Source organism: Fistularia commersonii, chromosome 26, assembly GCF_037954325.1.
Source record: "Fistularia commersonii isolate RoL2024-O1a breed Wild chromosome 26, RoL_Fcom_v1.0, whole genome shotgun sequence".
NCBI lineage: Eukaryota > Metazoa > Chordata > Actinopteri > Syngnathiformes > Fistulariidae > Fistularia > Fistularia commersonii.
In genome coordinates, this window is record NC_141309.1 from 11,597,650 (window position 1) to 11,623,357 (window position 25,708).

Consider the following 25,708-nt stretch of genomic DNA (forward strand, 5'->3'; position numbering starts at 1 on the left):
TTTGTTTTTGTCCTCAGGACATTGGACATATCATTATAGCAGTTTCGCATTTCCTGTGCCTCAATATGAAGAAAAACTACCATCATAATTCACAAGTTCCTTCTGACTTATACAAGATGGTACTTCATTTTCCTGTTTTTTTTTTTTTAAACAACTTTAGTCCACCTCCAGTTTTTAGCAGCTAGTTTGTTTTGCTGCCAACAAAAAGACAAAGCATAAGGATCTACAACCATAATGATCTATTCTACCATGTTGTTAGTCTGTCAGACTGTTGCTTTGCTTAACTTTGTTGTTCAAAATCCTGTGTCTCACAGGATTTTCTCTAAATACATGAGGCAAGTGCTGTATCCTTTTGTCCCCATCAATTATCCCCACCTACATGCAATGGGAAGTTGTCCACAGCTTGAAAAACATCAGAATATTTTGTTAATACTAAAATGCTTTTGCAACAATATTTCAGTGAGTAGTAATTTGACGTGTATCAGAACATCCTAATATTTCATATTCACTGAATTTTGTAACTCTGTTCAAGGTAAGGGGAAAAGAACAAAATTGTACCAGTGTTGTAAATGTTTTACTGTGATCTACTGTTATCTTCATACTCAGTGCAGCCAGAACGAATGCTCATAAGCAGTGTTTGACCTGGTTCTGATTATCTTCCCTGAATGCCAAAAACATTTGTTAAATATATTCACAACATTTGTAAACTGTGGTAAAAAAAGCAGAGGTGACCATGCAAAGGCTAATAAGCCAGAAAAATCAAACAAATGTAGTTTTAATGGAGCGGAGGAGCAGAAAGCGGCTGTGTATCCTGGACTCTGCAGGTCAAGACAAGCAGGTGTTCAAAGGAGTGGGCAGGTCAGCATGTTGGGAAAAGCCGGGTTGTCAAGTTTTAGCCACTGAGTGGATCCTCACGATAGTGGATGGCGTAACGCAGTTTCTCCAGCATCACATCCAAAGAGGTATACTGGGGCAGTTTGACCATAAACATACAGGTTTCCACGCGAATGTAGCGTGAGTCTGGTTGACCTGGGGAGCAGTCAGACAAAACAGTAAAGATTGTTATTCAATACATTTCCCTCATATACCATATTGCTCATTTCAAATGTTGTCCTATGGAAGTAAGGGAGGCAGAAGAGTTAATTCTGGACCCAAAGAGTACCAATGATAAAAGCCTGTCAAGGTTATAAATCCAAAACCCAACTATCTTATCTGCAGTGACACATTATCCAACTGTTTTTAAACTCAAACCAAGAAAACTAAAACAAGTGCAGATGGTTCACCTCTTTGCTAAAGGATTCCTGACAAATGTTCTGTCTATATCTCTGTCTACAAGGAATCTTTAGATTATGTCAACATTACACAAAATTATTTAACGACTGAAAGCATGCAAGCAGTTTGATTAGAAGGATGAATGTCTTTGATGAGCTCAGGTCCATTGGGAGCTTGTAGCGCAAACGACACCATGAACATCAGGCAGAGATAACAATCAATACCCTGCTGAACTTTTGAAATCCATTACCTGCCGCTCCATCAGGAGGGGCGATCTTCATTGGGTAAGGAGGAACGTGGGCAGTGTCGGGACCCCCATCCTTGCAAGGGCAGGTAAAGGGGATGCGCTCCTGGTTGCAGGCAAACTTGATAAATTTACAGAGTTCCTCTTGAGTGAACATCTCCAGTGCTGTCCAGAAGAACTCTATGTGCTGGTCTGTCTCCATCAGACCCACCTGATACATAGTGTGAGCCTACAGAAAAACAGGGCAAAAATAACCTTTAAACAATTCTGTGATTTAATGCTCAGGAATGAAAATGGATTCATTTTAGAACTTTTGAAACATTGTACAACCAAAAGTTTTAAATGATTACACCTGCTTCATTTCATCAAGTTTCCTCCAGTTTGAGGGGAATTAGAGGGGGGAATAAATGGAAGGGCAGAGTGAGGAACCCCTTTTCTGGATTTCTCAAGTGCGTTAATACTATCCAGCCCCTTTTCCTCCAGGACTTTTTCCAATCTTTTAGATTTTTATAGTCGATTTTGACTTTGATCTGTGTGTACTGTACTGTGTTATGCTGCAGGAACCACAATTTCGCTAAGGGATCAATAATGTCCTACACTGTTCCCTCTATGCCGCGCATTTGCGCACTGCTGCAGCGTTCCCCGCACACAACAGAGCTGAACTGCAAATAAATTAAAAACATTAATTTCATTTACAGTTTAGCTTGGATTTTATTTTGTGCGCAGCATAGATTTGCTGTGCGTGGAGAAGGCTGGAGCTCTGCGCGATTGCGCAAACACACGGCTTAGAGGGAACAGTGATATGATGTCCTATCCTATCTAGTTTCACTGTATCAGACAAAGTGTCTGTATATAAGCGGACCGTTTCAAACTGTTAATTTTCAAACAAATGCACACTTTACCTTGAGGAACTCTAGATTGATGTAAGGCAAGCCACAGGTGCGCAGCTCCACCTCTAGTGGACTGAGCATGGTGAGCAGTTGCAGGGGAATGATGGAGCCCAGTCCTGCACGCACTGCTGCCATGCACTCCACGTTCTGCAGCTCCCTCATTCGTAAGTCTCTAACTGCCCGTGCATAAACATTCTTATTTTCCCAGCTTAGCAGACACAGAGACAGACAGAATACATTTCAGATAAAGACATCAGAATTGAAGGAATGAAGACTTCTACAGCTTGAATGACCTTGGCAGGTTCCCTTTACCTGACACTAATGTGGCGACCTCCTTGACAAAGCTCCACTTCCTCGCCTGCCATTGTGATGTAGGTGAAAGTGCAACAGGGCCGGCTAGGGGAATCTGGGCTTTCTCCCGAATGGTGTTGAGAGGATATCTCAGCACAGAGAGTCTCCAGCTCTGTCTCATCATTCACCTGCAGGTTCAAATAATAGAGGCAAAGTTATGGTAAAAGATTGACTGCGAGGTAACTTGAAAAGTAAGAAAAAGACACTGTTCCATACATTCTCAAACTTTTTGACATAATTGTAGGTTAGCATATCTGCATCTTGCAGGTCCTGCTCTGGATCAAGGGATTCGCCCACCAGCCCCTTCCAAAAGGAGCTCAGGAGGTCCAAAGGAAGTGGCACATCTGCTCGGATAGCAATGCCAAGGAGCTGGCCAAAGAAGTGCAGCAACCATTCCTCTGCATAGCTGATAGGACAAGGAGTCAAAATGTATTTCCCCTGTGTAAGAAAAAAACAAAACAAAGCAAAAGTATTAAGAGTTCAGACAGCATCAGGCTAGATCAAGAACAGTTATGTATGTCTTTTTAAAGAACAAAGTTACAAAAAGGGTCTTATATTAAATAAACTTTACCTTGTTACGGCTGGCCGCAGCACTGGGACAAGGCAGAAGCAGGGAAAGAGCAGAACTCTGTAACTCCTTACACACCTGCCATAGGAAGTGTCTAAAGGAGCCACCTGGACAAATACATTTGTACAAGATACAGTCAGCACTGAAAAATGGATATCACTGACAGAGCTTGACAAGGTGGAAAGAAGAAATTCTAACTTGTGCCATGAACTTCCTCTCCAGTAAAGCGGATGTTGAAAGCATAGGTCGGGTCTCCTCCGCTGGCTAATTTCACACAAAGCTGAGACGAGGGTATGCAAGATAGCTGGCGAGCTGCCTGGCAGAAGTATGTGTTCTCCAATGATCTAATCTCACCTGCAGAACAATAGCAGTCCAAAAGAGAACGCTTACAAACATCCAGTAAATGTCAAACGAACTGGGGTGAGCAAAAGAAGGCTTGCAGCTACCTCCCACGATTTCAAGAGGGTCCAGTGTAATTTCTGGAGCAGCATGGTCAGCTGTACGCTGTACTGTGGCATTCAGAACCCTGTTCATTACGGTAACCTTAGTGTCATAAAAAACAAGGCCTGGAACGACAGACAACAGAAAAAAACTGGTTGAGTTTCAAAATCTGAGGTCTCAGGTGAATGGAGTGCGATCTCCATGACTTGACTAGTCAATTGAAAATGTGGAGGGGAAAAAAAGAAGATCCAAAATTCACACACATGACCATCAAAAAATGTACATGACCAAGTATCGCACATGTCTCATATTTGCGGAAATGTTTATGGAGCCATCCCCCTGTAAACCAGCCCATGCATCAAGTTGGTTTTGTTCCTTGCAGATGCTAGATCAGAGTCTAGGTCTTGACTTACCTTTGGCTTCATGTAGCAATGCCGCAATGCTGTTCTGATAGGTTAGGGTCTGTCTTAACTCCACCAGTGGCAGGAAGAAACTCTCCAAAGTGTTGTTGAGGGACTGCAGCAGAGCAAAACGTAGGCGCAGGCTCTCCACAGGCACATCTTCAACACAAATAGAACAGTTAATATTGTTACAGCTGAGCGAGTCTATGTACTTAAAATGTAAGGGAGATGCAAAAACTAATTACAGTCAGACTTGAATGTAAGTAAGCATTTAAAGAAACTGAATGAGTTCATAATATTTGAGTAATAGTGCCGCTGTTGATTTTGTGAAAAACATGGATTGCACCCCAGACAGTGTTTAACACACAAGTAGTTTACTGACTGAGCAAACAGGCCACCCGGGGATCAGCAGTATCACCGGGATCCAGGTAGACCTCATGGGGATGTAATCTGGCTGGTGTGATAGCCAGGTGACGACACAACCTGTTGATGTATTGGACCAAGGCTACGTCCATTTCCAAACTCCATTTCCTGCTGGCCTTCTGGGCATGACGAGTATCTATGCAAGTGCATCTATGGCCAAGGCACAGTGATGGAAAATAAAAAGAAATGTGTATGTCAATTTCTAAATTGGTACAAATGGGTAAATCCAATAGAAAAAAATAAATTGCAGGTGAGATACCAACTGCATCATGAAGCAGGAAATAAGACATGCACAAGTACAACATGTGGAAAAACATTTTAACAGAAAATGTAAAAAAAAAAAAAAAAAACATTCAATGTGTAGAATTGCACTACTGACTATATTTTGACATATTTCTACATAAAATATAACCAGGTATCCAAACCACAAGTTGAAACTGCTCCACTCCCCTTAATGAAATGTTTTATAATTTGTACAATAAAACATGTTGTAAAATCCATAATTTAATCCTGAATAGAACCAAATTCAGTTGAGTTTGGTGTGTTTATGTAAGAACTCACACCAGGAATCCTTTTTTGTTCCTACTGAGAACACTAGTGTTTTGATCAAATTTAGTTGCCAAATACCTCAGAATTAGGTGGAGGTGTCTGCCAGCAAAACACGTCCTATGACATGTTTTGTTCAACTGGATTCATGAAACGTATATCTCTCCCCAACATGCTAGCACAGTGTCCAACCAGAGCAGCACAGAAGAACTGAGCCAACATGAATGAGGCCCCGAGTACCTTGTCAAATTGGAATTCTACTCCATCTCCCAGTCTGAATATGCCCTGGTTATGGATGTTGTTACCATGTGCTGTGCGTTGTAGTGGCTAAGGGATGTGATTTATGGTGTCCCATGGTCAACATACAACTGATTTAATAATGGAAAAAGAAATTCAGCCAGGGGGCTTTTTTTGTTTCAGAGAACAGATCTTCAGGTTCACATCTTACGTACATATGACACATGCAGCCATATTAGAGAGAGGTTACAAATTGAACAGATATGTATAAACTGCTCAGTGTGGTTGTGTGATAGTATTTGTACTGACTGTAAAAGTAGTGTGGTGTGTGACATCTTGTTACTGGAGGTTAGTCTCACCTTTCAAAATGAAGGTCAAAACCACAAGCTAAAATTGCCCTCCAGACACTGCGTATGTCCTGCTTGGCTCGGTCAACAGCAAATTTATGGAAGCCCTCCAGTGTAAGATACTTCTCCTCTGGGACTGGGAAAAAAAAACAAGTATGTGGGTACTGTTGCAGATTCTGCAGCAAAGACTAACACATGAATATTAATTAAATTTAAGTTTAGTCTTTACATTTTAATTCAGTTTCACATAAGACAAAGAAGAGATGAGTCTTTTTATCTTTTTTTACAATAACTCATTATTAGAGTTCTCTGGTTATTTATATTCATTAATGCTATTTAAGTCATCAACAAATATCAAATAATTTGTTCATTTTACTTTAATCTATTCCAAGGGGAAATATCCCATGGAGTATGGTAATTTGTGCATACATCAATTTATTTTGTATAAAATCTTACTGGCTTCAACATTAAGACATTAATGTTTAGTTTTGGATTTTGGTTTCCCCACTCACTCTGAAACACCAAAAAAGTAGTGTAATGTAATGCACATTGTGCAACCTTGGTAATTCACCTGTCTGACTACTAACCAACCTTCAGTTTTTTTAGCAGGAGATTTTTCCACATCTTTTTCATCAGGCCTGGATTTTTCTGGAGATTTAGGCTTTAGGACTGTCTTCTTCTCACTTAGTGCAGTCCTAACAGAGGCAAATGGTTGGCGACTTTTGTTCAGTTGTTAGATTTAGATAAAAATGTAACCAAACATATGCGTGGAATTTTTTTTAGTTGATGCAAAAGGTTTACCTGACACTGTTTAGCACAGATTTTTCCTTGGTGGGTGGTTTAGTAATGGGCCTCTTGGTGCTCACAACCTTGCCTTGGTGTTGTTCTTTTCCTGCCTTACTGTACTTGTTCTTATTGGGCTTAGGAGTGCCATATTTCCTCAATATCTGGACACAAACAGTTTCACCAGATATGAACATATAAAATGAATGATGCAGGTCTGCAAAATATGGATTATATACCAAAATGTTTACAATAATGGGCACAGTGTTTGATAAATATGTATAGGGGAATTCCATGGTTAAGCTTCATGTACCTGAGTCAGTTGGTCCTCAAGCAATTTCTTGGGGGGGCGAACATTGGTGAAGAAAGTATGCAGCAGGTTACCTGGAGTCTGAGAGTTTATTTGCTCTTTGCTGAGGTAAATGTCAGATACTTTTATTGGCTTGGCTGGTGTGAGGCTGAGCATCTGCTCTGAGTGCACACAGCTCTTGAATATATCTGTGAGGACATCTCGTGCTCCAGGAACAAGCTTGTCGCCTTGAAATGTGAAGAATTGAAAACTATCAATGAAATACTTGCAAAATGCACAAAACCAGAGGATATCAAAATAAAAATGAAATACAAACCTCTAACTGACTTGTCCAGAAAATAGTCTTCCAGAGCAGAGCTGCCCTGTGTGTCAAATAGGCTTTGGTTCACACTAGAAGCTGTGAGGATTTCCTCATTTGTCAACTCCATCAGTTCCTCTTCACCCTCTAGACTGGACAAGCCAATTAGGTCGCTGCTATTAAATAAACTGGCACGGATTTTTTCCACTTTGGCTCGAGACCGAACCTGTAATAACCAAAACAAAGACCATATTGCAGAACACATAGCAAAAAATAAACTTGAGAAAGCCTGGCTATATGAAAACAATTTTTTTTTGACCCACCTCAATAACGGCATAGCCCTTGATGGTCCGGGCTATCAGTGCATTGCTTTCCTGTGATGTGACTGTGTGCACAGAGCCTCCATCTGACACTGATGGAGTCTCTCCGCTGTCGACTGGTTCCCCGAGGCTGCCCAGACTCCCGAGACTTCCTGTACTACACAGGGAGGTATCCAGACTCTCCTGACTAGAGACAGTTTGGGGATCCTGAGACCCCTGCTGGGGGTATGCGACAGCAGATGCTGTGGCTGCATGTGCAGATGGTGGAGCAGCCACACCCTCCTGGTCCACAGAAAGTTCACTGGCAGTGCGGGAGACTCCCTGAGAGGAACTACAGATGGATGTCTGGCTGGTAGAAGCCGAAGCACTCACACTCATTGCTGGAGTTACACTGCTGGAGCTGTCAGGACTCTCAGGGGCTCCATTATTGGGGAAGGGGCGTTCTGGTTCAGTGGCCAATTTACTATCCTGAGGGCTAGAAACTCCAGCTCCAGGTTTAGGTTTCTTGGGGTCCTCTTCTTGCAGAGGAATGAAAACCTCATCTTTGAAGAGTCCTCCGTGGGCATTGCATGCCCTGCGGATAGCATTTCGTACCACTGCCTCATCAAGGTGCGTTGGGATCCCTGAGAGCACCAATAGGCGGCTGTGGGCAGTGGGACCCACCAAGGCTTGGCAGGCGTCTGTTACTGCATCACTGGTCACACTCAGACCCTGGGGATCTTTATTGGCAAGATGTCGAAGGATCATGAGGAGCGTGAGGCAACGGTGAAACCACAGCATGTCCTCGGGCTTACTACCTGCTATGTTGAGCAGGGCGCTGTCACTCTCTGATAGACGTGCTCCGCCACTTCCTCTTTTTCCAGAGACCGCTGCCGCAACTGCAGCGGCTGCTCGCTCACGCTTCATCTTCACCTTCTTTCGTTTTGACAGAAGGCTAGGGCTCTGGGGTGTCTGGCCCGGGGATGATGAAGAAGACGAAGACGAGTCACTGAGGTTCGGTGCGCTCGTGGAGGACAGGGCTCCAACTGCTGAGCCTCCAACATTGAGTGGAAGAGTCACCTCCGTGACAGCGAGACACACCTCCATTAGAGCATGGAAGTAGGTGGAGAACCGGCTCTGTTCAGCTCCCAGAGCCAAAGTGATTCCCCCAGATGAAGACCCAGCTGCTCCTGCACCTCCTGCACTCCATCCCTGAGTCTCTCGATCGTAGAGCTTTCGGAGTTCAGTCTGCAGAGCCATTAATACTGCAAGGCAGGGGTTGAGAAGAAGAGCAATGGAGCTGGACAGACCAGTTGGACTTTTGCGCTGTTCCAAATGGTGAATCTTGCGTAAAAGCTCAGCCAACAAGTGAAAGATGAGTTCTTTGATAGAAGGGGATAGATCAGTTGTCCAGATCAAACCGCCTTCAAGAAAAAATGGGAAGAACACAGAAATATTGAAATGCATAGTGTAATTCCTAATGCAAGCTTTAAAAAAATCCTGTGATTAAGTGTTTGAACTTACAAATTATCAACATGCTAGAAGTGAAATTTTAAAATGGAAATGATTATTCCCAAATAGGAATCCCTTTAATGGCATGGTAGAGTTAGGAGAAGTTAAACAAAAGTTTATTTTAACAATATCATTCGACATGGGTCTTGAATGACCAAGAACTATTTTGTCTTCCCATCACTTTGGGATAAGTAATTCTAAATGTGTTAACATAACTTGTGATACCTACCAAGCAGTTCTACCACCTGAAGCAGCACGGATGAGGGTACTGTGTCTAGCTCATCTTCTGATCGTTCACGATTCTCTCCCAGTTTCCATGTCAACAGCTGCTCAGCAAATGCCATGGCCAGAGGGAACTCCAACGGCAAAGAATGCAGCACTAGTGCAGTACCAGGAGGGGGTGACACTCCTAAAATCGAGACAATTTTATAGGAAATGCAATTATACTACACAATTAACAAGTTATTTACAAAAAGATGGGAACAATCTACAAGGAAAACTTTATGTTAATTTAACACTTACCAAGTTTGATGTGCACCTTATCTGTCGGAATTATTACAGATGGGTATTGGTTGGTGGTGGGAGGAGGGGTAAGGCCTGTGTTGGTAGGTGAGGCATCCAGAGGATAACATACAGCCTCCATTAGATTGAGCTGTCCATTTCTTCGCACTTTATGACCTTGGCCATACACCATGACTCGTGCCCAGGGAGCTTTATACAAGCTTGAGCTAATATAGAACAAGGTAGAACAAGGAAGACAGGGAGGAGGTTGAACATAATGTGAGATTTAGACAGAAAGAGACAGGGCTAAGTGTATAAAAAGCCAAATTAAATGAATGAATGAAATCAATTGAACATACTCTTTGCGGCAACCCAGCTGGCTCTCCTTGCAGGACACAATCACAAATGCAGCACCTGGAAAGCTGACATCCATGCTAACCTTAGACTCTGTTATTGGAAATTCCTCAGATGAAAACTGCTCTGGTGTATTCTGTAAAAAGGAAACAAGTTTACCATCTAAGCATGTTCTCAGACACAGCTTATCAAATGACATGGATTGTTAGACCTAACCTGGAGGAAGCAGCAAATTTGTTTTGTTAGCTCCAGTAGGCTTTCCTCTCCTTGATGCAAGGCACGGGTGATGGCCACAGTGAGCCACTCTCTGATGGGCTGCGCATTGCCCTGGTAGAACAGGTCTGTGGGTGAACAGCTTTGGCCCTGGAGATTGTGAAGCACAGACTGGGCCAGTAGGATAGAACTAGAGCTGATAGTGCCATCTACCAGAGGAAAACAAGAGCATTCAGTTATCATGCTAACAGGCAGAATCAATGTTCACTTGGCAAAAGCTTCAGGACATCACATTTACACTCACCTGGGAGGGGTGGAGCCAAGAGCTGATTCGACAGAAGCTGCAAATGCTCCAAAGTGATGTCACGAATGGCAGGTATGTGAAAGAGACGAGTGAAGGTATGGGGATTTTTAGGGGCGAAAATATTGAGCAGGGCCATCCGGCAGTACAATCGAGCCAGTGCACTCTCACAGCGAAGTAGTTCCCTAAACAAAGGCAATGAAAAATATTATATGGCTTTGAGAACTAAATGAATGTAATAATGTTTATCCTCAAGTATGTCACAGCTTCTGTTACCTGTGGATCTGAATGTTGCTACTGTCTAAGGAGACCAAGCCATTAGCAGCAGTGCGTCTGGATCCAGCAGGCGGGCGCTCCAGCATCTCAATAGGATACCAGTACCTCACCAACACACCTTCACTTCGAAGGTAAGTCTCAACCTGAACTAACTCATTCACCTGTATAAACCCACACAACAACTCGAGTCAAGAATTTATCAATTTAATATCTCCTCATGTATATAAAGCACTGTACTTACAGAGTCTACGTCTAGCACCACACCATGCAAACCAAAAGTCTTCAACATGCCTCGAATGGCAAACTTGGGCAGGGCTGTGCCCCCTGTTGTGCTGCTGGTGTTGTTACTGTCTGGACAGCGGATCACCACAGTCAAGCCTGATTGAATAGGCAGAGAATGTTTAGATGATTGGAATTATAGCAGAGATATACCAAACTATATTGTTTAGGATTAAATATCTTTTTTTTTTGTACTTCAAAGTATTATGACAAATCTTAGTCAAAGGTATGGTGATGAAAGTTACCTTTGCGAACTTTGTCAATGGTGAACTTGTTGGCTTCATCTTTGATATCCTCAATTGTAGGGAGGTAGAGGTCACGAGGAATTCCACCATTCTCTTCATACAAGAACTCCACAGTCTGTCTTGCGATGTCAACCATACCTGTTGAGGTTGTTGTTGTTGTTATTGTCCCTCAACTTAAATCAACTTAACATTAAAAATAATCAGGCTCAGTGTGGATTAAGTTCAGTAGAATTTATGTCTTAATTTCATGCGATATGTGAGGTATCAATAATTTTGAATTTTATTTAACTGTCTTCATCCTACGCTGAAGAGGAAGCACATATTTAGGCACCATCACAGAAAAAATTCTAGATGAATAGTGGATTCTGAAAGTGGAGCAAATGTGGAATGGATAAAGTTCTTTTACCCACAGGTTTCTAGCTTTTGATAAATTCCTTACTTGTCTATTTATGATGTGATAGATTCCAAGAGCTTTCTGAGGTGGCAGTAACCTATTTTAATTACGTTTCTGTTGCACTTCTAATTATAACAAAGACAATTATTTTACAAAACCTTCTGACTATAGGTCTCTGTGTGCAACCGTTTCCCCTGATGATTTATCAGGTTAGAAAAAAACCTGTATGACACATTAAAAAACATTTATTTTATCTTCACCCAGCTGCAGGGCTCCTTTGATTTGGTCCAGGCCAGATTTTCTCTCAGCTTCATTGCGGAATCGTCTACGAATGGTAGGGAAAACTTTGGTCTCCCAGGCCTTTACCAGCAGGGCATAATGGTCCTCCTAAATCCAAATAAAATACACTTAGTTTCAATTCAAAGCACAAATTATTTTTCCCTGCTTGCATATTCAAAAGTAAATACTCACTCGTGGGACATCATCATCATCCTCATCATCACTTTCATCATCTGCAATAGGTGGTGGATGTGGGTCAGGCCCAGAAGTGACTAGGTTCTCATAGCTCAACTCCACTTTGTAATGGCATGACAGATCACTGTTGTATTCTGTAGCAACACAAGAGGAATAACAGTTTTAACTAATTTATCAACACAAATAAAACACTTCTGAGAGTATCAGAGTACAGCATTTCAAGTGTAGGGTAAACGACAAATGTTTTAACATAGCACAAAATATTATGGTGATGGACATACGTTGCTGAACAACCGCAACAGCTGCAATCCTACATGGTGGTCCATGGGATCCAGAATCAGAGGTAACACTAGCACCTGCATCATTATCACTGTCTGAGGCCATAGCAAAGGGGAGTGCTTCAAAATTTGCACTTATTTCTTCTGCAAGGTCCACACATAAGTCTGCAGCATTCCTGTGTGCTTGTCCTTCTGCAAACGCAAATGCATGGCTTCCAAAGTTGGCACGTATCTTTGCATTCTCCAATAAAAGAATAGAAAAATAATGTTAATACAGCAACAAAGAAATATTCGAATATATGAAAATAGTAAAAATACAGAGCACATAACCGCGAGACCTACCTTCTTTTGAATGTGTACAAGAGGCCACATTCCACCAGCAACATCTTCAAGGAAGGGGCTGAGCCGCTGTCCACAGTATGTAAAGTAGACACGGCCCTTAGGGGCCTGACCAGGCGGTGGAGGAGTGCCCTCAGAACGCTCCCATCCAATTCCAGCAATGTCACCTGTGTTAGGATTTAATCCATATTTAATCCACTCACTTTAATTCTAATTTGTGATACGAATTTACATCAGTGACCATCAATGAAAGTTTGGGCGACAACTTCTCAAGTAAGGTGAAGTTTGCACCCTTTGAACCTAGATTATTGTCAAAAAAATGTGGCAACTGTACTTGAATCTCTTCAAGTCAAATTGAAGTCCAGTTACTCCAAAAAGATTTTGACAAGACTTAACCATGACCTGGATGACCTGAACCTTGACTTAGATACTGCTATGCTCTGATTCTGCTAGCAAATCATTAAGAATTACTGTAAAATTGTTCAAGAATGGCTAAATTAAAGTTTATTTCGGGAAAACAGAAAATGTTTCCATTTTCACCTGGAAGTAGAGCCACATCAAGCCTGACACTCTTCCACTGGAGCAGACTGGAACCGTTATAATGCACAGCTCTACCATTACTGTAAGAAATATGAAGGCAAACAAACAGTGACAGAACAATGGGATCAGATAACCAAGATAAGTCTTCAATATCCTATATGTCTAGACAAGAGTTGAAAATACTTGTGAAAAAGACAGGTGCCAACAGGGTTGGTCCATGCTCCATCTCTCTTCTCTGCTTCAGTGGCAAATCCAAAGGACACAACTGGGCCACTATCTTCCTCTGAGTCTCCATAGGAGACAATCTCTATCTCCCAGTAAAAAGACGGGGCCTTCAGAGACAAAGACAAAAACCAATGTCATCAGGCACTTAGTTCAGTGCAACTCTGACCTCATCTCATCTCAACATTTATTCAAACACCCTAAAATAGCAATTATTAATTCTGGAGTTGATTCAAGAATGATTTATTCACCTGAACTGGTACAGGAGAGGTAGCATAGATAAAGGTGCCCCTTGGCAGCCCTCCTCCTGCACTAGGATCAGCTAAAAAAGTGACAGATGTCAACCGGGATGAGAACATGCAGGCACGAACTGGAGGAAACACTCGTGACGGACACCAAGTAATCTCCTTGGGCTGGTGAGGAAAGCACAAGAAAGGATACTCTAATGAGAAATATTTTTGTGCCATGAAACAAGTGTCTCAACCTTCTCTCAATTGTACTCAGCCTACTGCCATACTAATTACATGATATACCATATCATTTCTGAGGTAACAGCCTGATTCTCACATAATATGCCAAGGACAAGACAAGACAAGACCAGCTGATGTTGGGGTGTTTTGCCTGATAGCATGATACAGATTTGCTATCACCGTTCCCTTGAAGCTGCGCATTTGCACAATCGCGCACTGCTCCAGCGTTCTCCACGGACAGCAAATCTATGCTGCGGATAAAATAAAATCCACGCTGAACTGTAAATAAAATAAAATAAATGTGTTTAATTTATTTACAGTTTAGCGTTGCTGTGCGCAAGGAACGCTGGAGCAGTGCACGATTGCGAAAAATGCGCGGCTTAGAGGGAGCAGTGCTTGCTATCCCATTTGTTTAATCAGAATGTGTAAAAGCTAACATGCCCTGTGTTCAGGGCATTCATTTATATCTCTTAAAAGTGTTGTGTGTGTCAGGCTGTGAAAATGCACATATTAAACTTGGAGAGACTGTATTGAATGTGGTGCTCACTGTTGTCTGATTTGTAACAGATGAGCAATAAGTATTTTTGTTGACTATTATAAATGTGTATTTTCTTCTGTAACCAATCAACAGAGATGTGGCAGTTGGGTCAGATTAGCCAGTCTGAGATGCTGGTATATTGCGACAACAACAAAATCTCCGTTTTGAATTTGAGAATTCTTGGTGAACTACCTGACGTCTGTCAGTCTGCAGAGGTGGCGGTGGTGGGCGAGCGCAGTCCCGGTAAAGCATTCTCACTCTTTCACACTGGGCTTCAACCATTCCTAAACGCTCGCCTATACAGGAGAAGACAAGGCACAGGTTCACTCAGCATTTTATGACATACAGCAATTTGTGTTTTTAAAATAGTTTTACATATCCCTTTGTTTTCTCACCAGGACTACATTCTTGAGCAACAAGGTTGAGCACTTCAACAGCTGCAGGACATTGCTGGATAAACTCCTCACAGAAGGAGCTATCCTCAAGAAGTTGAGCCATAACTAAGCATGCCCTGAAAAAAATCATCATATAATGCATTATCATGCATTTGTACATGTGTTTAAGATCAGGACTCTGATAAGAACAAGATCTTTTCCTTCACCAATGGTTTCTCACCTGGTTCGTATTTCAGCCAACAAACGAACTGCAGCCATTACTGGGCTGGATCCATCACCTGTAGCTGGTAGAGAAGTGTGAATGGAAAGACTGCCCTCCTGTGGAAGAAGCATCGACTGCACTGCTTGCACCACCTTTTCGGTGATTGAGAGCTTGAACAGAGGGAGTGCCTGGGTGAGGGGGGAAAGCAAAAAAAAAAAAAAAAAGGGTGGCAAGTTAGATTTAGACAATAGGGGTGAATTGAAGGAAGGCTGTCTCTGAAGTTCTTACCTCAGATCTGGGTGTGCACAGGCGTGATATTGGTATGGTAAGGATGTCAGAGGCTCTGCAAGCTCGCCTATACTCACAGGAGGGGAATTTAACTGTTGCAATGCCCTCCTGCTCATTGATGGACATTACAATTCCCACACTGCCCAGCACACCTTTACCCACCACCTACAGTGCAGACATATAATATTCAACATTGCAGGGAATTCAGAGAACAAAGGCACAGTTAATCTGGTCAAGGATGTAAGTTAACTCATGAAATACGTCAACAGAAAAGTCATTGTCTTGGCTCCCTTTACAAACCTGGACCTCAGAGCCAATCTTAATTGTTTCTTTGAAGCCCCCGAGGGCACATAGTGCAGCAACTGCCTGTCGGCCAATGGCCTGGAGCTTGGCAAGTTTTCTGCCACTGCTGCTCCCACTTTCCAAAATACTCTCAGCATACTTCCCCAGCTGAGGAATGAACATCAGTGCCCGGGAAAGCACCTAGTGTAAAACATGAAGCAAACAGTTACAAAAGAAATACATACATATTAAATACATATCATTCAAAATACAAAGAATTGCAAATGTATTAAATACAGATTACATCAATTTGCATTTCTAGTTGTAGTGATAGTAGACAGTAGGTTACTTTTTCAGCAGTGCTAGTCCAAATCTGAGCAGTGTTGGATTCGGGGGCAGTGAGCAAGCTATGCAGAAGGGCAATAACTTCAGCAGCCATACTGTTGGCAACATGGCCACTGATGAATGGCCTGACGGGATCCGACCTGTTCGAGGCAAGATTTGTAGACAGATGTTACAGTTGTAATCATAACCAAGACGAATGTTACTTATGTATTTAGCTTAAATATTGATTGATGACCTATCTATTCACATTAATAAATTCACAAATGTTCAGTGCAACTTTGTAAAACTCATCTTACGAATCATTTTGTATTTATTTACCTTGCCAACTCAGAATTTCTGTCCCGACAAACAGACATTTGAGCAGTTTTCTTCTTGTCCCCAGTTGTGATGCCCCCTGGTGTCTCTTGGCTCAGGGTCTCCACAGGAGGACCAACACTTACAATCAGACCAGACTGGGCCCACTTGTTTGCTTTCCTTAGGGCAGCTGATGCTTCCTCTGTTATTACTTCACAGCTTCCACTCTATGTAGATTTGTAAACATGTCAACAGAGGCCATGGTATTCTATTGTTCATTCACAACTTTGAATTTCGGAGAAATTATATTTAGATTTCTTTATCCCTATTACGTTCTTACTTTCGTCATGTCTCTGTCCATCTTGACTACCTTTTCCATGTTGGCTCCAGTGCCAAGCCTAAAAGGACGTCCCTCTGAGCTGCTATATTTTCAAGACAAATTAAGAAAACATGATGCAAAGTTATCTTACTGTAGAGCCAAAAACACCGAAATCAATCATTTTAGGCACCATCATACCTGAGAAGTGGTTGTAAAACCTCATGAGATGACTGGTCTTCTCTCTTGTGGATGAAGATAGACAGCTTACCATCAACTGCCTCTCCTTCCTCCCCAACATCTTCAGACTTCAAGGCACCTTTAGAACTGGCTCGAGACAAACATGTGTCTGGTTCTGAAGAGCTAGGAGAGAGGAGGGTCTGGCAGCCTGGAGAAGAGGTAGTCATATTGGTAGGATGTACTTATCTCTCAACAATGGTGAAATGGCATTTCATGTCTTCTTCCACAGCTTTTCAGCCCGGAACAGTATTATATATTAGAAATTGTTAAGAGACAAACCTGGTACTACATAGTCCGCCAGCTTAGCTAACAGCAAGGCAGCAATACGTGAGGCTGGGTCATTAGCATCTTGTTGCTCAGTATCCAGTGTATTAATTGAATAGCTCCAAGAGGGGAGTGCCACGTTACCACAGTCCTCTACGCTCATGAGAGGCAGGGCAGCTCGGCATAGCTGAAGGATGATAAGTACCAGCTTCGGGGAAGGTCTCTGGTCAAGCAGCAGAGACAATAGCTTAGAAACACAAGCTGGCTGACTCAGGATGGCTTTTCCTATGTGACTCCTGGAATACAATGACAATACAAAACATACATTTGTGATATGGATTTGAACAAAGGTATACAAATGAGCAGAAATTTTATGGAAAAGTACATCATGATAAAAATGTACCTAGAAAGGTCATTGAGAAGACTAAGCACATCTTGTAAGGCATCATTGCCAGCTGCCTGATTCCCACAGCATTCTGTAGCTCTGGCTAAGTGATTGGTCAGCAGACTTGAAACCTGCCTTGCCAGACCAGAGTGCACTGCATCTGTAGAGCCACCTTTAAAGACAATTGTAAACAAAAAACAATGCCATGTTAAATATCTTCATCCATTTAACAATACATATTAAAATCGACTTGACAATGGTGATACTTTGTGCTATAACACCTGAATCCCCCACACTAAGATACATTGTGTACTAAGTTTAAAATATGACATACCTTCTACTTTTTCCCACTCAATGCAGCGGTTAGCCAGCACTTGGAAAGCAGCCCAGGCCATGGTGGCCACTTTCTGCTTTTTGGTCTGTTTTTCATTTGAGCTGCATTCTCTCTGACCACTCAAGCTACATAGGCTATCCATGAGCTGAACCAGCCCACTACGAACTAGACATTGTTCCTCACTCCTTAAGAAAGCAAAACAAATTAGGGTGAGTTTGCAGAAAGTTTTGGAGGCGAAGCAATTTGAGCAGAGGCTAATTGACATAAAGTGTCTTGCCTGGTGTATGGTATTGTACAAAGCAACCCAATGCTGTTGGCACAAGCAATTGGGTAGCGAGCACACAGTGAAACTACAGATGTCATGGTTTCCCCAAAAGCCTCTTGCACCTGCTCTACCATTCCACCACAGGTCAGCTCCTCAATCCTGCATGGATGAGACAAAATTGACATATAGAGAGCTATGCCTTAATAAATTATGGTTAAACTAAAATATAGCTATTCATGTATACATTTATCAACATTATGAAACATAATTAAGAGAAGGTATTTGCTGGTTACAATGTCTATATATGAAGTTTGAGGATGGGACTGTTACCAGTCACTGCCCTAAATCTTTTACCTTGGGCCTCCTTGCAGTACCATAGTAACAGGCCCCACCAGGTGAGTGACCCCACCAACTTTGACAGCGGCCGTGAGCAACTCTCTCATGTGAACAAGAGCCTGCTTTCGTGTGCTTCCACGTCTCCAGCGGGTTTGAGCAGCAGACAGGAAACTGCTGCTTGACACCTTTAGAAATAAAGACATAAAGACATAAGACATAAAAATCAGCGTGTCAGATCACAATTTACCCATTTAAGCATCATCATCTATGGTTATTATTAAATCCCAAACAGGAGGACAAACTGATGGCTAACAGACTTACAGCCTGATCAGGAGTAGTGCCGATAAAGGCAAAGAGCTGTCCCAATAGAACACTGTATGTGGGTTTGTCCCGGCTGTCCTCAATAGCTAGAGATTGCAGCAGAGTAAATGAGCTACTGCGATGACTAGTAGGGTGGTGCCGCCTTCTATAATGAAAGAAAAATAGAGCAAATAATATTATAAATTGTTAATGTATTCCACTGTCTCAATATATTTAAAGTAAAGAGAGAAAATACCTTTGAGGAGCGTGGGTAAACTCCAAGTCTTGATTAGCAATCATTTCCAAGTCAGATGGTGCAGACATGCTGCGTAGGAAAACTGGCTGCTTCACCATGGGGATTGTCGTCTTGGCATCGGACACTGACTTAGAGGCTGACACAGAAAATGAGATATGAATATTAAATTCATTCTTTTATTTATAATCTGTGCCCCTTATTCTGCACACAGGGTTGCCGGGGAGGCGGTGTGATAGAGCCAGTGCGATTGGGAAATTGACACTAGCCAAGAACAATTTGGCCAATTTGGGCCACGTAAATTAAACTAAGAACCCTCTTGCTGGAAGTAGCACTAAACACTGCCTGACCAAGATGGATCAAACAAAGAAAAGAGTTTTGATGCAAAATCTATCACTTAAGTAATTCATATCAAATGTAAACAAGAAAACAGTGACATGTACCTGGACCTGGTGTGCAAGCAGGTGTGCTGGTAAGGCTTCTGCAGTGTGGTGCAATTGTAACATGTAGAAGTAGCTCAGTGCGGTTCATCAAGCTCTTTACTAATGCTTTCGTCTTTGCCAGTGGGGTGTTACACTTTAGGTGCAGGGTGTTCACTTCCTGAAAGAACTTTTCCCTGTTGGATGCAAATATATGTTGTTAAAGATAAGACTGAAGAGTGAGATTAACCCCCTGTGTTCAAACTTCAGATTTTGTTTGAAATTACTTACCTCAATCCAAGAACAACATTTTCCAAGTCACTAAAATCAAGGGGAACTTCTTTCAGGGAGCAAAGTAGTTCCAACTCTTTAATTTTGTTCTGACAAAAGAAAAAAATGACAAGTAAGCAGAAATATACCACATTAATATGTAGAAGTAAAAAAAAAAAAAAAAAAAAAGACGGTTGAGTATTGAAGGAGAAGGATACCTCAAAGAAGTGATAGTCATGAAAGAAAGGAGTGTTATTTTCCAGCTTTCCCTGTTGGGCCTCCTCCACCTCATTCTGCCACTTTTGCTCCAGTTCCGCTACGCTCTGAAAGCAACAAAGAAACTAATTAAGCATAGACTAAGCTTTCCACTCTGTGTTGCTGTTTGGACCTCCAAAAATTCTGAGTTATTTTAAGTGACTAATGATATTGTCTTTTGTGATTCACCTGTATTTTCCACATTTATGTATATTACAAAACAGTTATGACAGAAAGACAGAGCTAGAGGTCGCAGAGATGAAGATGCTAAGGTTCTCTTTGAAAGTGAACAGGATGAATAGGATCAGAAGTGAGTTTATCAGAGGAACAACACATGTTAGATGTTTTGGAGAGAAGGTCAGAGAAGCCAGTCTGAGATGGTTTGGTCCCATCTCTGTACAGAGGAGGGATAGTGAATATATTAGTAGATGGATTCTGGAAATGGAGCTGTAAGGCAAGAGGTCTCGAGGAAGACCAAAGAGAAGATTTATAGACTTAGTGAGAGAGGATATGAAGATAGTTGGTGTGAGAGAGGAGGATACAGAGAATATGGTTAGATAGAGAAAGTTGATTCGCTGTGGCGACCCCTGGAGGGAAAAGCCGAAAGAAGAAGAAGATACCAGAAGCTTCTTCAGTTCTAATGGACTATGGAAAGTTTTCAGCACATGGCTGCTAGGGTTGGGGGCATAATAAAAGTTAAACCACATGCTGCCACACATTTTTTTTTGCTTGAGGAGAATACTTTAGAACAGGCTTAATAACATACATATGTGCTCAGTATTTTTGTCATTGTTTTATTTCTTTTTGGCTACCGGTGTGCTGCAATACCTTACCTGCAACTGCCGTTCCATCGCATTGATCTTCTTGAATGTCTCAGCCATGATCTTACAGACCAGGTCATATTCCTCTGCATGGTCCTCTCTGTACTGGTAGTTGACGAGTGACTGAAGAGCGTCCACCAAGCTGAGATGCTTTATGACACATGAAACTATAACTTCCTCCATGACATCTGGCCTGATCACCTCCCTTACAGAAAAAAATTATGTTATACATTTATGCATTCCTTTTAACAAAGTGACAATTACACAAAGTGTCACCATATATTCAACTTATTAGCAAACTTGTCACGCATAGTTTCAGCTAGCTCAATTTACCTTGATGTCTACTAATAGCCTATCAAGATATTGCAAAAAACAATGTTGGCTGAGTGTTATCAGAAACAAAGGTTTTGGTCAAATAGTAGCACAACCTTACACAAAAACAGAAAACAAAGTCTGAGGCAAGTCTTTGACATTTAATGGAAAAAACAATATCACTTAAATTTGATTGTTGATGGATTTACTTAAAAAATTATGTTAAAATGCAGACGTTACTACTTATCAGAACATGAACTAGAATTTAAGCTAAATAACCAAGCTAAACTTTGTTCTCCTCCACCTAAGCCTTGTTACTACTCCATAAATGCATATAAAGCATTAGTTGAATATTTGATTTTCTTATCAAAGTCAGGGAGAATTGCAATAATTGTATTCCTTATACAGAAATTTGTATTGCCACTGCATGTTATCCACATTGCAACACCTTATCTTACTTTATACTAGGACGGAACTGTGGTCTAGCTCGTCCAGACACCTCTCTCAGCCTTCCCATGATGCCAGGAGGGAGGCGTATACGAGGTAAGTCAAAGTAGGTGCCAGGCATAAAGCCAGGGGGTGGAATGAGCACATCAGAGGGGTATGTAAATTCCCGATCCTCTTCAATTGTCAATGGCAGAGGGGATGGGCTAGGTGTGAGAGCGGGAGAAATTGCACCATTTGCTTCCACCTGCCACTGACACCTAGGGACACATAAACCCTTTTAATACTTTATCATTATACAAATGGTATGTCAAAGCAGTGCTTAAGTTAGAGTAGTTTTGATACATCGATAAATCTACCACTGAACATAATGCTATTCTGTGTGATAAATATAATATAATGTAAGCGTGTGCTCTAATGCTACTTCAATTACAGGTGTTACCTTTGCAGCAGCTTTGAGCAGAGCAGATCGTGACAGGTATCCTCCTCTCTTGTCACCTCAGGCCCATTGTATAGTATGCGGAGCATTGAGCAAGCAAGCACTGAAAGACCAAGTGCCAGGTCTGCCAAAAAGGGCAAGCCTCCAGAAACATCCTCAGATGACTCCTTAAAAACACATGATTAAAGAGAAAAAAAAAAAAAAACAATTAAGATGGTTTCAAATGGGTCAGCCTTTAAAGATGCATTACAAAGTAACCAGGGATTACCTGAGCTCTGACTGTGCAAGAGAACCCCCACATAGCTTTATCAGGGGTGTTGTGCTCACGCCCGCTTCTCATCTCAAAGGAAAATGTCACTGTGTCACCTTCAACCTAAAATATGAGAGATAAAAATGTAGCTCTTAAATACTGAGTCATTCACCTGGTGATTAGGCACTCAGTGTGGCACTGTGTTTATTTTACCTTGACAAGGTCTTTGGGCCATCCAGTCCCCAAAACACTGCGGCTGCCATATCCCAGAGTGTTTCCCCCATACTCTGTTACTTTACGACTGTTGGTATTTGGTCCAGCGTAGATGACCAACTAAAATATGAAAGTGTATTTTGACAAAAAGTACAAAAAAAAACACTTCTAAACGGAAGAAAATTGCTTTATGTGCGGTGAATAACGAAACTCAATACCTTATCATAGTCGTACTGTGATGAACAGCGGGAATCAAAGCGCAGGTAAAGGCAGCGTGCTCCAGGTATATGAACTGTCTCCTTGAACTTATAATTATCTCGTACAGGATGCACTGTCTCTACTGTTTTTCCAGCAGCCCATGGGGCAGGAATCTTAAGTCCGGTCAGAAAACCAGGCTCCTCCCGTTCATCGAGAATTCTGACATAATGGATGGAGAATGCAAATGCATCACCAAAGACGAGCAACGATATCTCTCTATTTTGATGCCTTGCAAAAGTTATTAAAAACAGGTATGTCCAACATAATTTTGCAATTGGCTGAATGAAATAAGTAATCTTCAATGACGAAACATTAGTCCTCCACTGATTATTCATCCTGGAGAAAACTTACTTGTCATCAGCAGCACATGCCTTTGCTACCTGCCCCAGAGAGCCTCCCATGGGTGGTGTGTCATCAGTAAAAAGCGGAGACTGAGTCTTTAGCAACAGAGCAGTCTGGAAATCAGAATAAAATACTTAATTTGCTTCATGAATACTGTTTTGTTGAACATGTATCTAACTGTGTGGTAAAAATGCCTTCAAGCCTCCAACCTGGCTTGTGTAGAGGACCAGCTGGACCAACTGAGGCATAAGAGCATCAGCAAGAGTGAGTGTTTGCAGATTCGGATGCATCAAGGATGTGAGCAACACTGGCAGCAAGTGGCCTAGCATGGTAGCCTTGGTTATCTGTTCCAGGCCTTTCAACCTGTGGACAGTAACAGGATAAAGATATTGGGCAGAAATATAAGAGCCTGGATAGGCCTACTAGCAACAAAAGACCCGTCTTCATAATTTTGATATTCCCAATTTTTTTTGCACATTCACCTCCTAACATTTGACAGGGCCACAGCATTTTCTTCAACACTATGAATAAATACATGAAAAACCCAGTTTGTTAAATGCATCATGATGATAAAATGAAAATATTGGAGCTTAATGTCAGATTTTAAGCAAAACTGTGCCCAGCTAAAGAAAAAGCAAATTTTTCAACAGGATAAAAAAACAGATTTAAAGTAGTTAAAGCTTTACCTAGTGTCCCGATCTGGGATGTCGCTGTTGATGAGTGCCGTGGTCACTTGCTGTAGTGTCTCTAACACCTCATCACATCCCACCAGTATCTTTGCTGCTAAAGAAAGGATGCTGCTTTGCAACTCCTGTGGACCACACACAGAATAGGCCCACGCATCGGTAATTTTGTTTTCTAGATTTCCACTGATCTTGGTGTTTTCATGCATTATCTATTTGCTAAAATATTATATCTTCAGGCAAGAACATCCCTAAAGAAACATACCTATATACAATTTTTTTTTTTAGATGAAAGTGTCTAGAATCTTTATCAACAACCATTAATTTGTGATATTTAGAAAAAAAAAACATTTCTAGCCAAAACATTCTATTGACAGATAAGGATTAAACTGCCGTATTAATAAACAACAGTACATTTCAGTGACAGAACAATTACACCATTACACCATTGTACAGTTTAGTCTCACAGACAAACAAAGATTCCATAATAACAGAGAGGAAGGGGTATTTAAAGGGGATGTTTACCTGTACCTTCATTGTTTCCCCCTGTAGGGAGCTGTCACTATCATCATTATCATCTGGACGGATAAGAATTGTGTTACTGAGAAGGTGGTTCTGAACAGCCATGAGGTAGTGCAAACATGGTGAGACCACCTGAAAGGAAGGCAAGCCATCTTGTATTGATACAAGTGCAATCCAACAACCATGTGACTATATTCAGCACAGATGGTATTTTGTGCTGATAAACAAATATGCATACTGGCACAGTGGACAGCAGCTTCTGAAAGTCATCTCGGGCAACAGTCTGACATTTAGTAATGAGAAGGCAGGATTCCCGAACTACTGTCTTGAGAATACAGTGCAGGAGCTCATCACTCAGCCTGTAAAAGTAGAATATTTTATGTACAAACATTTATGTATGTAAATAACAATATTGTTCTGTGATCACATGCACTACACCACTTCACTTAAGACAAACTGTTTTTCAGTGTTATCACCCACAATTGAGACAAATGATTCTATTCACTCCAGAGTTGCAACTTACCTGTAGTGGTCATCTTCTTCACTTCCAAATCTGTTCTTCTGCAGCTGGTCTGCCAAGTTGGTAAGAATGACATCCCGAAGCTGAGAAAGGCCACTGTTCCTTTCACCTAAATAACATAAATATCAGATAGGTTTGTTTGTAACATACTGTGGACATGCATATAATTAGATAAAAGTCTTTAATAGTCACCTTCAGTTAGAACAAGCTTCAGCAGTTTGTTGAGTTCAGCCTCTCCCTGATATAAAGTATTCAGGCCTGAGCTACATGGGCAGAGAAAGGAAAATGCCCAATTTATATGACTTTTAATCAAAACTGTATTGGCACAATAGCCTTCTTATATTTGCACTTATCATGTTAGATAAATAATACTATCAATTTACCTGATGGCCAGGCACACCTCTCTCTGGATTTCTGCCCCAATCTGATCCACTGGAGCCATTAATAGCTGCCATAAGAGCAGGCCTGATCTACGCACACTCTCTCTGTTCTGCTCCGACTGAGGATTGAAAAACCTAAACACAACCTGGAGACGACATAACGATTTGATAAACTTTAGTTCAAGACACAAGCCGATTATTTGGTAAATTTTTCACCTATTCAACCAAAAACTAACCTGGAACACTACTAAAATACAGCGGATGATGCATGTATCTCCATTGACCATGGCCTTCTCCATAATGTCACAGATGCTGCTAAAATGACGAGCCTCAATAGGATGTTGCTTGCCCAGTAAGGCGCCCAAGGGCAAGCTGTTACTGCTTGCGGCCAGAAGGTTTAGCTGATGGATACACATCGCTCCAACATGATGAAGTAGCTGGTTGATCACCTCACTAGTGGCCACAGTGTCCTCTATGAATGATCACAGAACACATTTAAACATTATCAATTTCATAAATGTGATCTAATCTAATCTAAATGTGAAGCTAATCCTTTTTTTTTCAACCTTTAGGTTCGTTGATGACATGGCTAACACCAAGCCTATGGCACACATGATGAAATGCCTGGTTGCCTGGGTTGCACCACTGATCTATATAATCACTGGAGCAGGTCCAGATCAAGTTGTTTACTGAATCATAACTTGCTCCTAAAAACAATAGAAAAAAAATGTCAAA

General features: G+C 41.5%; 1 protein-coding gene across 1 annotated transcript in view; it reads right to left on the reverse strand.

Moving 5' to 3' along the window:
* Nucleotides 1-33: 33 nt before the first annotated feature.
* Nucleotides 34-25,708, reverse strand: part of hectd4 (HECT domain containing E3 ubiquitin protein ligase 4) — a 36,555-nt gene continuing 10,880 nt past the window's right edge. Inside the window, exons 11-76 of the mRNA XM_086173736.1 lie at nucleotides 25,540-25,680; nucleotides 25,210-25,445; nucleotides 24,977-25,119; nucleotides 24,786-24,856; nucleotides 24,597-24,702; nucleotides 24,312-24,432; nucleotides 24,077-24,205; nucleotides 23,555-23,679; nucleotides 23,078-23,231; nucleotides 22,878-22,981; nucleotides 22,487-22,685; nucleotides 22,269-22,388; nucleotides 22,074-22,178; nucleotides 21,809-21,972; nucleotides 21,381-21,626; nucleotides 20,623-20,815; nucleotides 19,753-19,857; nucleotides 19,556-19,644; nucleotides 19,289-19,461; nucleotides 18,849-18,984; nucleotides 18,614-18,758; nucleotides 18,311-18,477; nucleotides 17,969-18,115; nucleotides 17,692-17,876; nucleotides 17,376-17,529; nucleotides 16,988-17,268; nucleotides 16,670-16,856; nucleotides 16,493-16,574; nucleotides 16,177-16,379; nucleotides 15,863-15,998; nucleotides 15,532-15,714; nucleotides 15,232-15,396; nucleotides 14,962-15,131; nucleotides 14,742-14,857; nucleotides 14,539-14,642; nucleotides 13,590-13,751; nucleotides 13,300-13,448; nucleotides 13,117-13,196; nucleotides 12,580-12,743; nucleotides 12,241-12,478; nucleotides 11,957-12,093; nucleotides 11,746-11,872; nucleotides 11,092-11,229; nucleotides 10,809-10,945; nucleotides 10,568-10,728; nucleotides 10,295-10,476; nucleotides 9,994-10,199; nucleotides 9,783-9,913; nucleotides 9,445-9,650; nucleotides 9,152-9,331; nucleotides 7,435-8,834; nucleotides 7,130-7,337; nucleotides 6,817-7,040; nucleotides 6,522-6,667; nucleotides 6,312-6,415; nucleotides 5,733-5,856; nucleotides 4,550-4,740; nucleotides 4,180-4,326; nucleotides 3,772-3,891; nucleotides 3,524-3,679; nucleotides 3,329-3,432; nucleotides 2,974-3,195; nucleotides 2,719-2,885; nucleotides 2,419-2,614; nucleotides 1,523-1,745; nucleotides 34-1,029 (exon numbers count right to left, since the gene is read on the reverse strand). Coding sequence (XP_086029862.1) covers nucleotides 893-1,029; nucleotides 1,523-1,745; nucleotides 2,419-2,614; nucleotides 2,719-2,885; nucleotides 2,974-3,195; nucleotides 3,329-3,432; nucleotides 3,524-3,679; nucleotides 3,772-3,891; nucleotides 4,180-4,326; nucleotides 4,550-4,740; nucleotides 5,733-5,856; nucleotides 6,312-6,415; nucleotides 6,522-6,667; nucleotides 6,817-7,040; nucleotides 7,130-7,337; nucleotides 7,435-8,834; nucleotides 9,152-9,331; nucleotides 9,445-9,650; nucleotides 9,783-9,913; nucleotides 9,994-10,199; nucleotides 10,295-10,476; nucleotides 10,568-10,728; nucleotides 10,809-10,945; nucleotides 11,092-11,229; nucleotides 11,746-11,872; nucleotides 11,957-12,093; nucleotides 12,241-12,478; nucleotides 12,580-12,743; nucleotides 13,117-13,196; nucleotides 13,300-13,448; nucleotides 13,590-13,751; nucleotides 14,539-14,642; nucleotides 14,742-14,857; nucleotides 14,962-15,131; nucleotides 15,232-15,396; nucleotides 15,532-15,714; nucleotides 15,863-15,998; nucleotides 16,177-16,379; nucleotides 16,493-16,574; nucleotides 16,670-16,856; nucleotides 16,988-17,268; nucleotides 17,376-17,529; nucleotides 17,692-17,876; nucleotides 17,969-18,115; nucleotides 18,311-18,477; nucleotides 18,614-18,758; nucleotides 18,849-18,984; nucleotides 19,289-19,461; nucleotides 19,556-19,644; nucleotides 19,753-19,857; nucleotides 20,623-20,815; nucleotides 21,381-21,626; nucleotides 21,809-21,972; nucleotides 22,074-22,178; nucleotides 22,269-22,388; nucleotides 22,487-22,685; nucleotides 22,878-22,981; nucleotides 23,078-23,231; nucleotides 23,555-23,679; nucleotides 24,077-24,205; nucleotides 24,312-24,432; nucleotides 24,597-24,702; nucleotides 24,786-24,856; nucleotides 24,977-25,119; nucleotides 25,210-25,445; nucleotides 25,540-25,680 — 11,552 coding nt within the window. The 3' untranslated portion in view covers nucleotides 34-892. The remainder of the gene's footprint in view (nucleotides 1,030-1,522; nucleotides 1,746-2,418; nucleotides 2,615-2,718; nucleotides 2,886-2,973; nucleotides 3,196-3,328; nucleotides 3,433-3,523; nucleotides 3,680-3,771; nucleotides 3,892-4,179; nucleotides 4,327-4,549; nucleotides 4,741-5,732; nucleotides 5,857-6,311; nucleotides 6,416-6,521; nucleotides 6,668-6,816; nucleotides 7,041-7,129; nucleotides 7,338-7,434; nucleotides 8,835-9,151; nucleotides 9,332-9,444; nucleotides 9,651-9,782; nucleotides 9,914-9,993; nucleotides 10,200-10,294; nucleotides 10,477-10,567; nucleotides 10,729-10,808; nucleotides 10,946-11,091; nucleotides 11,230-11,745; nucleotides 11,873-11,956; nucleotides 12,094-12,240; nucleotides 12,479-12,579; nucleotides 12,744-13,116; nucleotides 13,197-13,299; nucleotides 13,449-13,589; nucleotides 13,752-14,538; nucleotides 14,643-14,741; nucleotides 14,858-14,961; nucleotides 15,132-15,231; nucleotides 15,397-15,531; nucleotides 15,715-15,862; nucleotides 15,999-16,176; nucleotides 16,380-16,492; nucleotides 16,575-16,669; nucleotides 16,857-16,987; nucleotides 17,269-17,375; nucleotides 17,530-17,691; nucleotides 17,877-17,968; nucleotides 18,116-18,310; nucleotides 18,478-18,613; nucleotides 18,759-18,848; nucleotides 18,985-19,288; nucleotides 19,462-19,555; nucleotides 19,645-19,752; nucleotides 19,858-20,622; nucleotides 20,816-21,380; nucleotides 21,627-21,808; nucleotides 21,973-22,073; nucleotides 22,179-22,268; nucleotides 22,389-22,486; nucleotides 22,686-22,877; nucleotides 22,982-23,077; nucleotides 23,232-23,554; nucleotides 23,680-24,076; nucleotides 24,206-24,311; nucleotides 24,433-24,596; nucleotides 24,703-24,785; nucleotides 24,857-24,976; nucleotides 25,120-25,209; nucleotides 25,446-25,539; nucleotides 25,681-25,708) is intronic.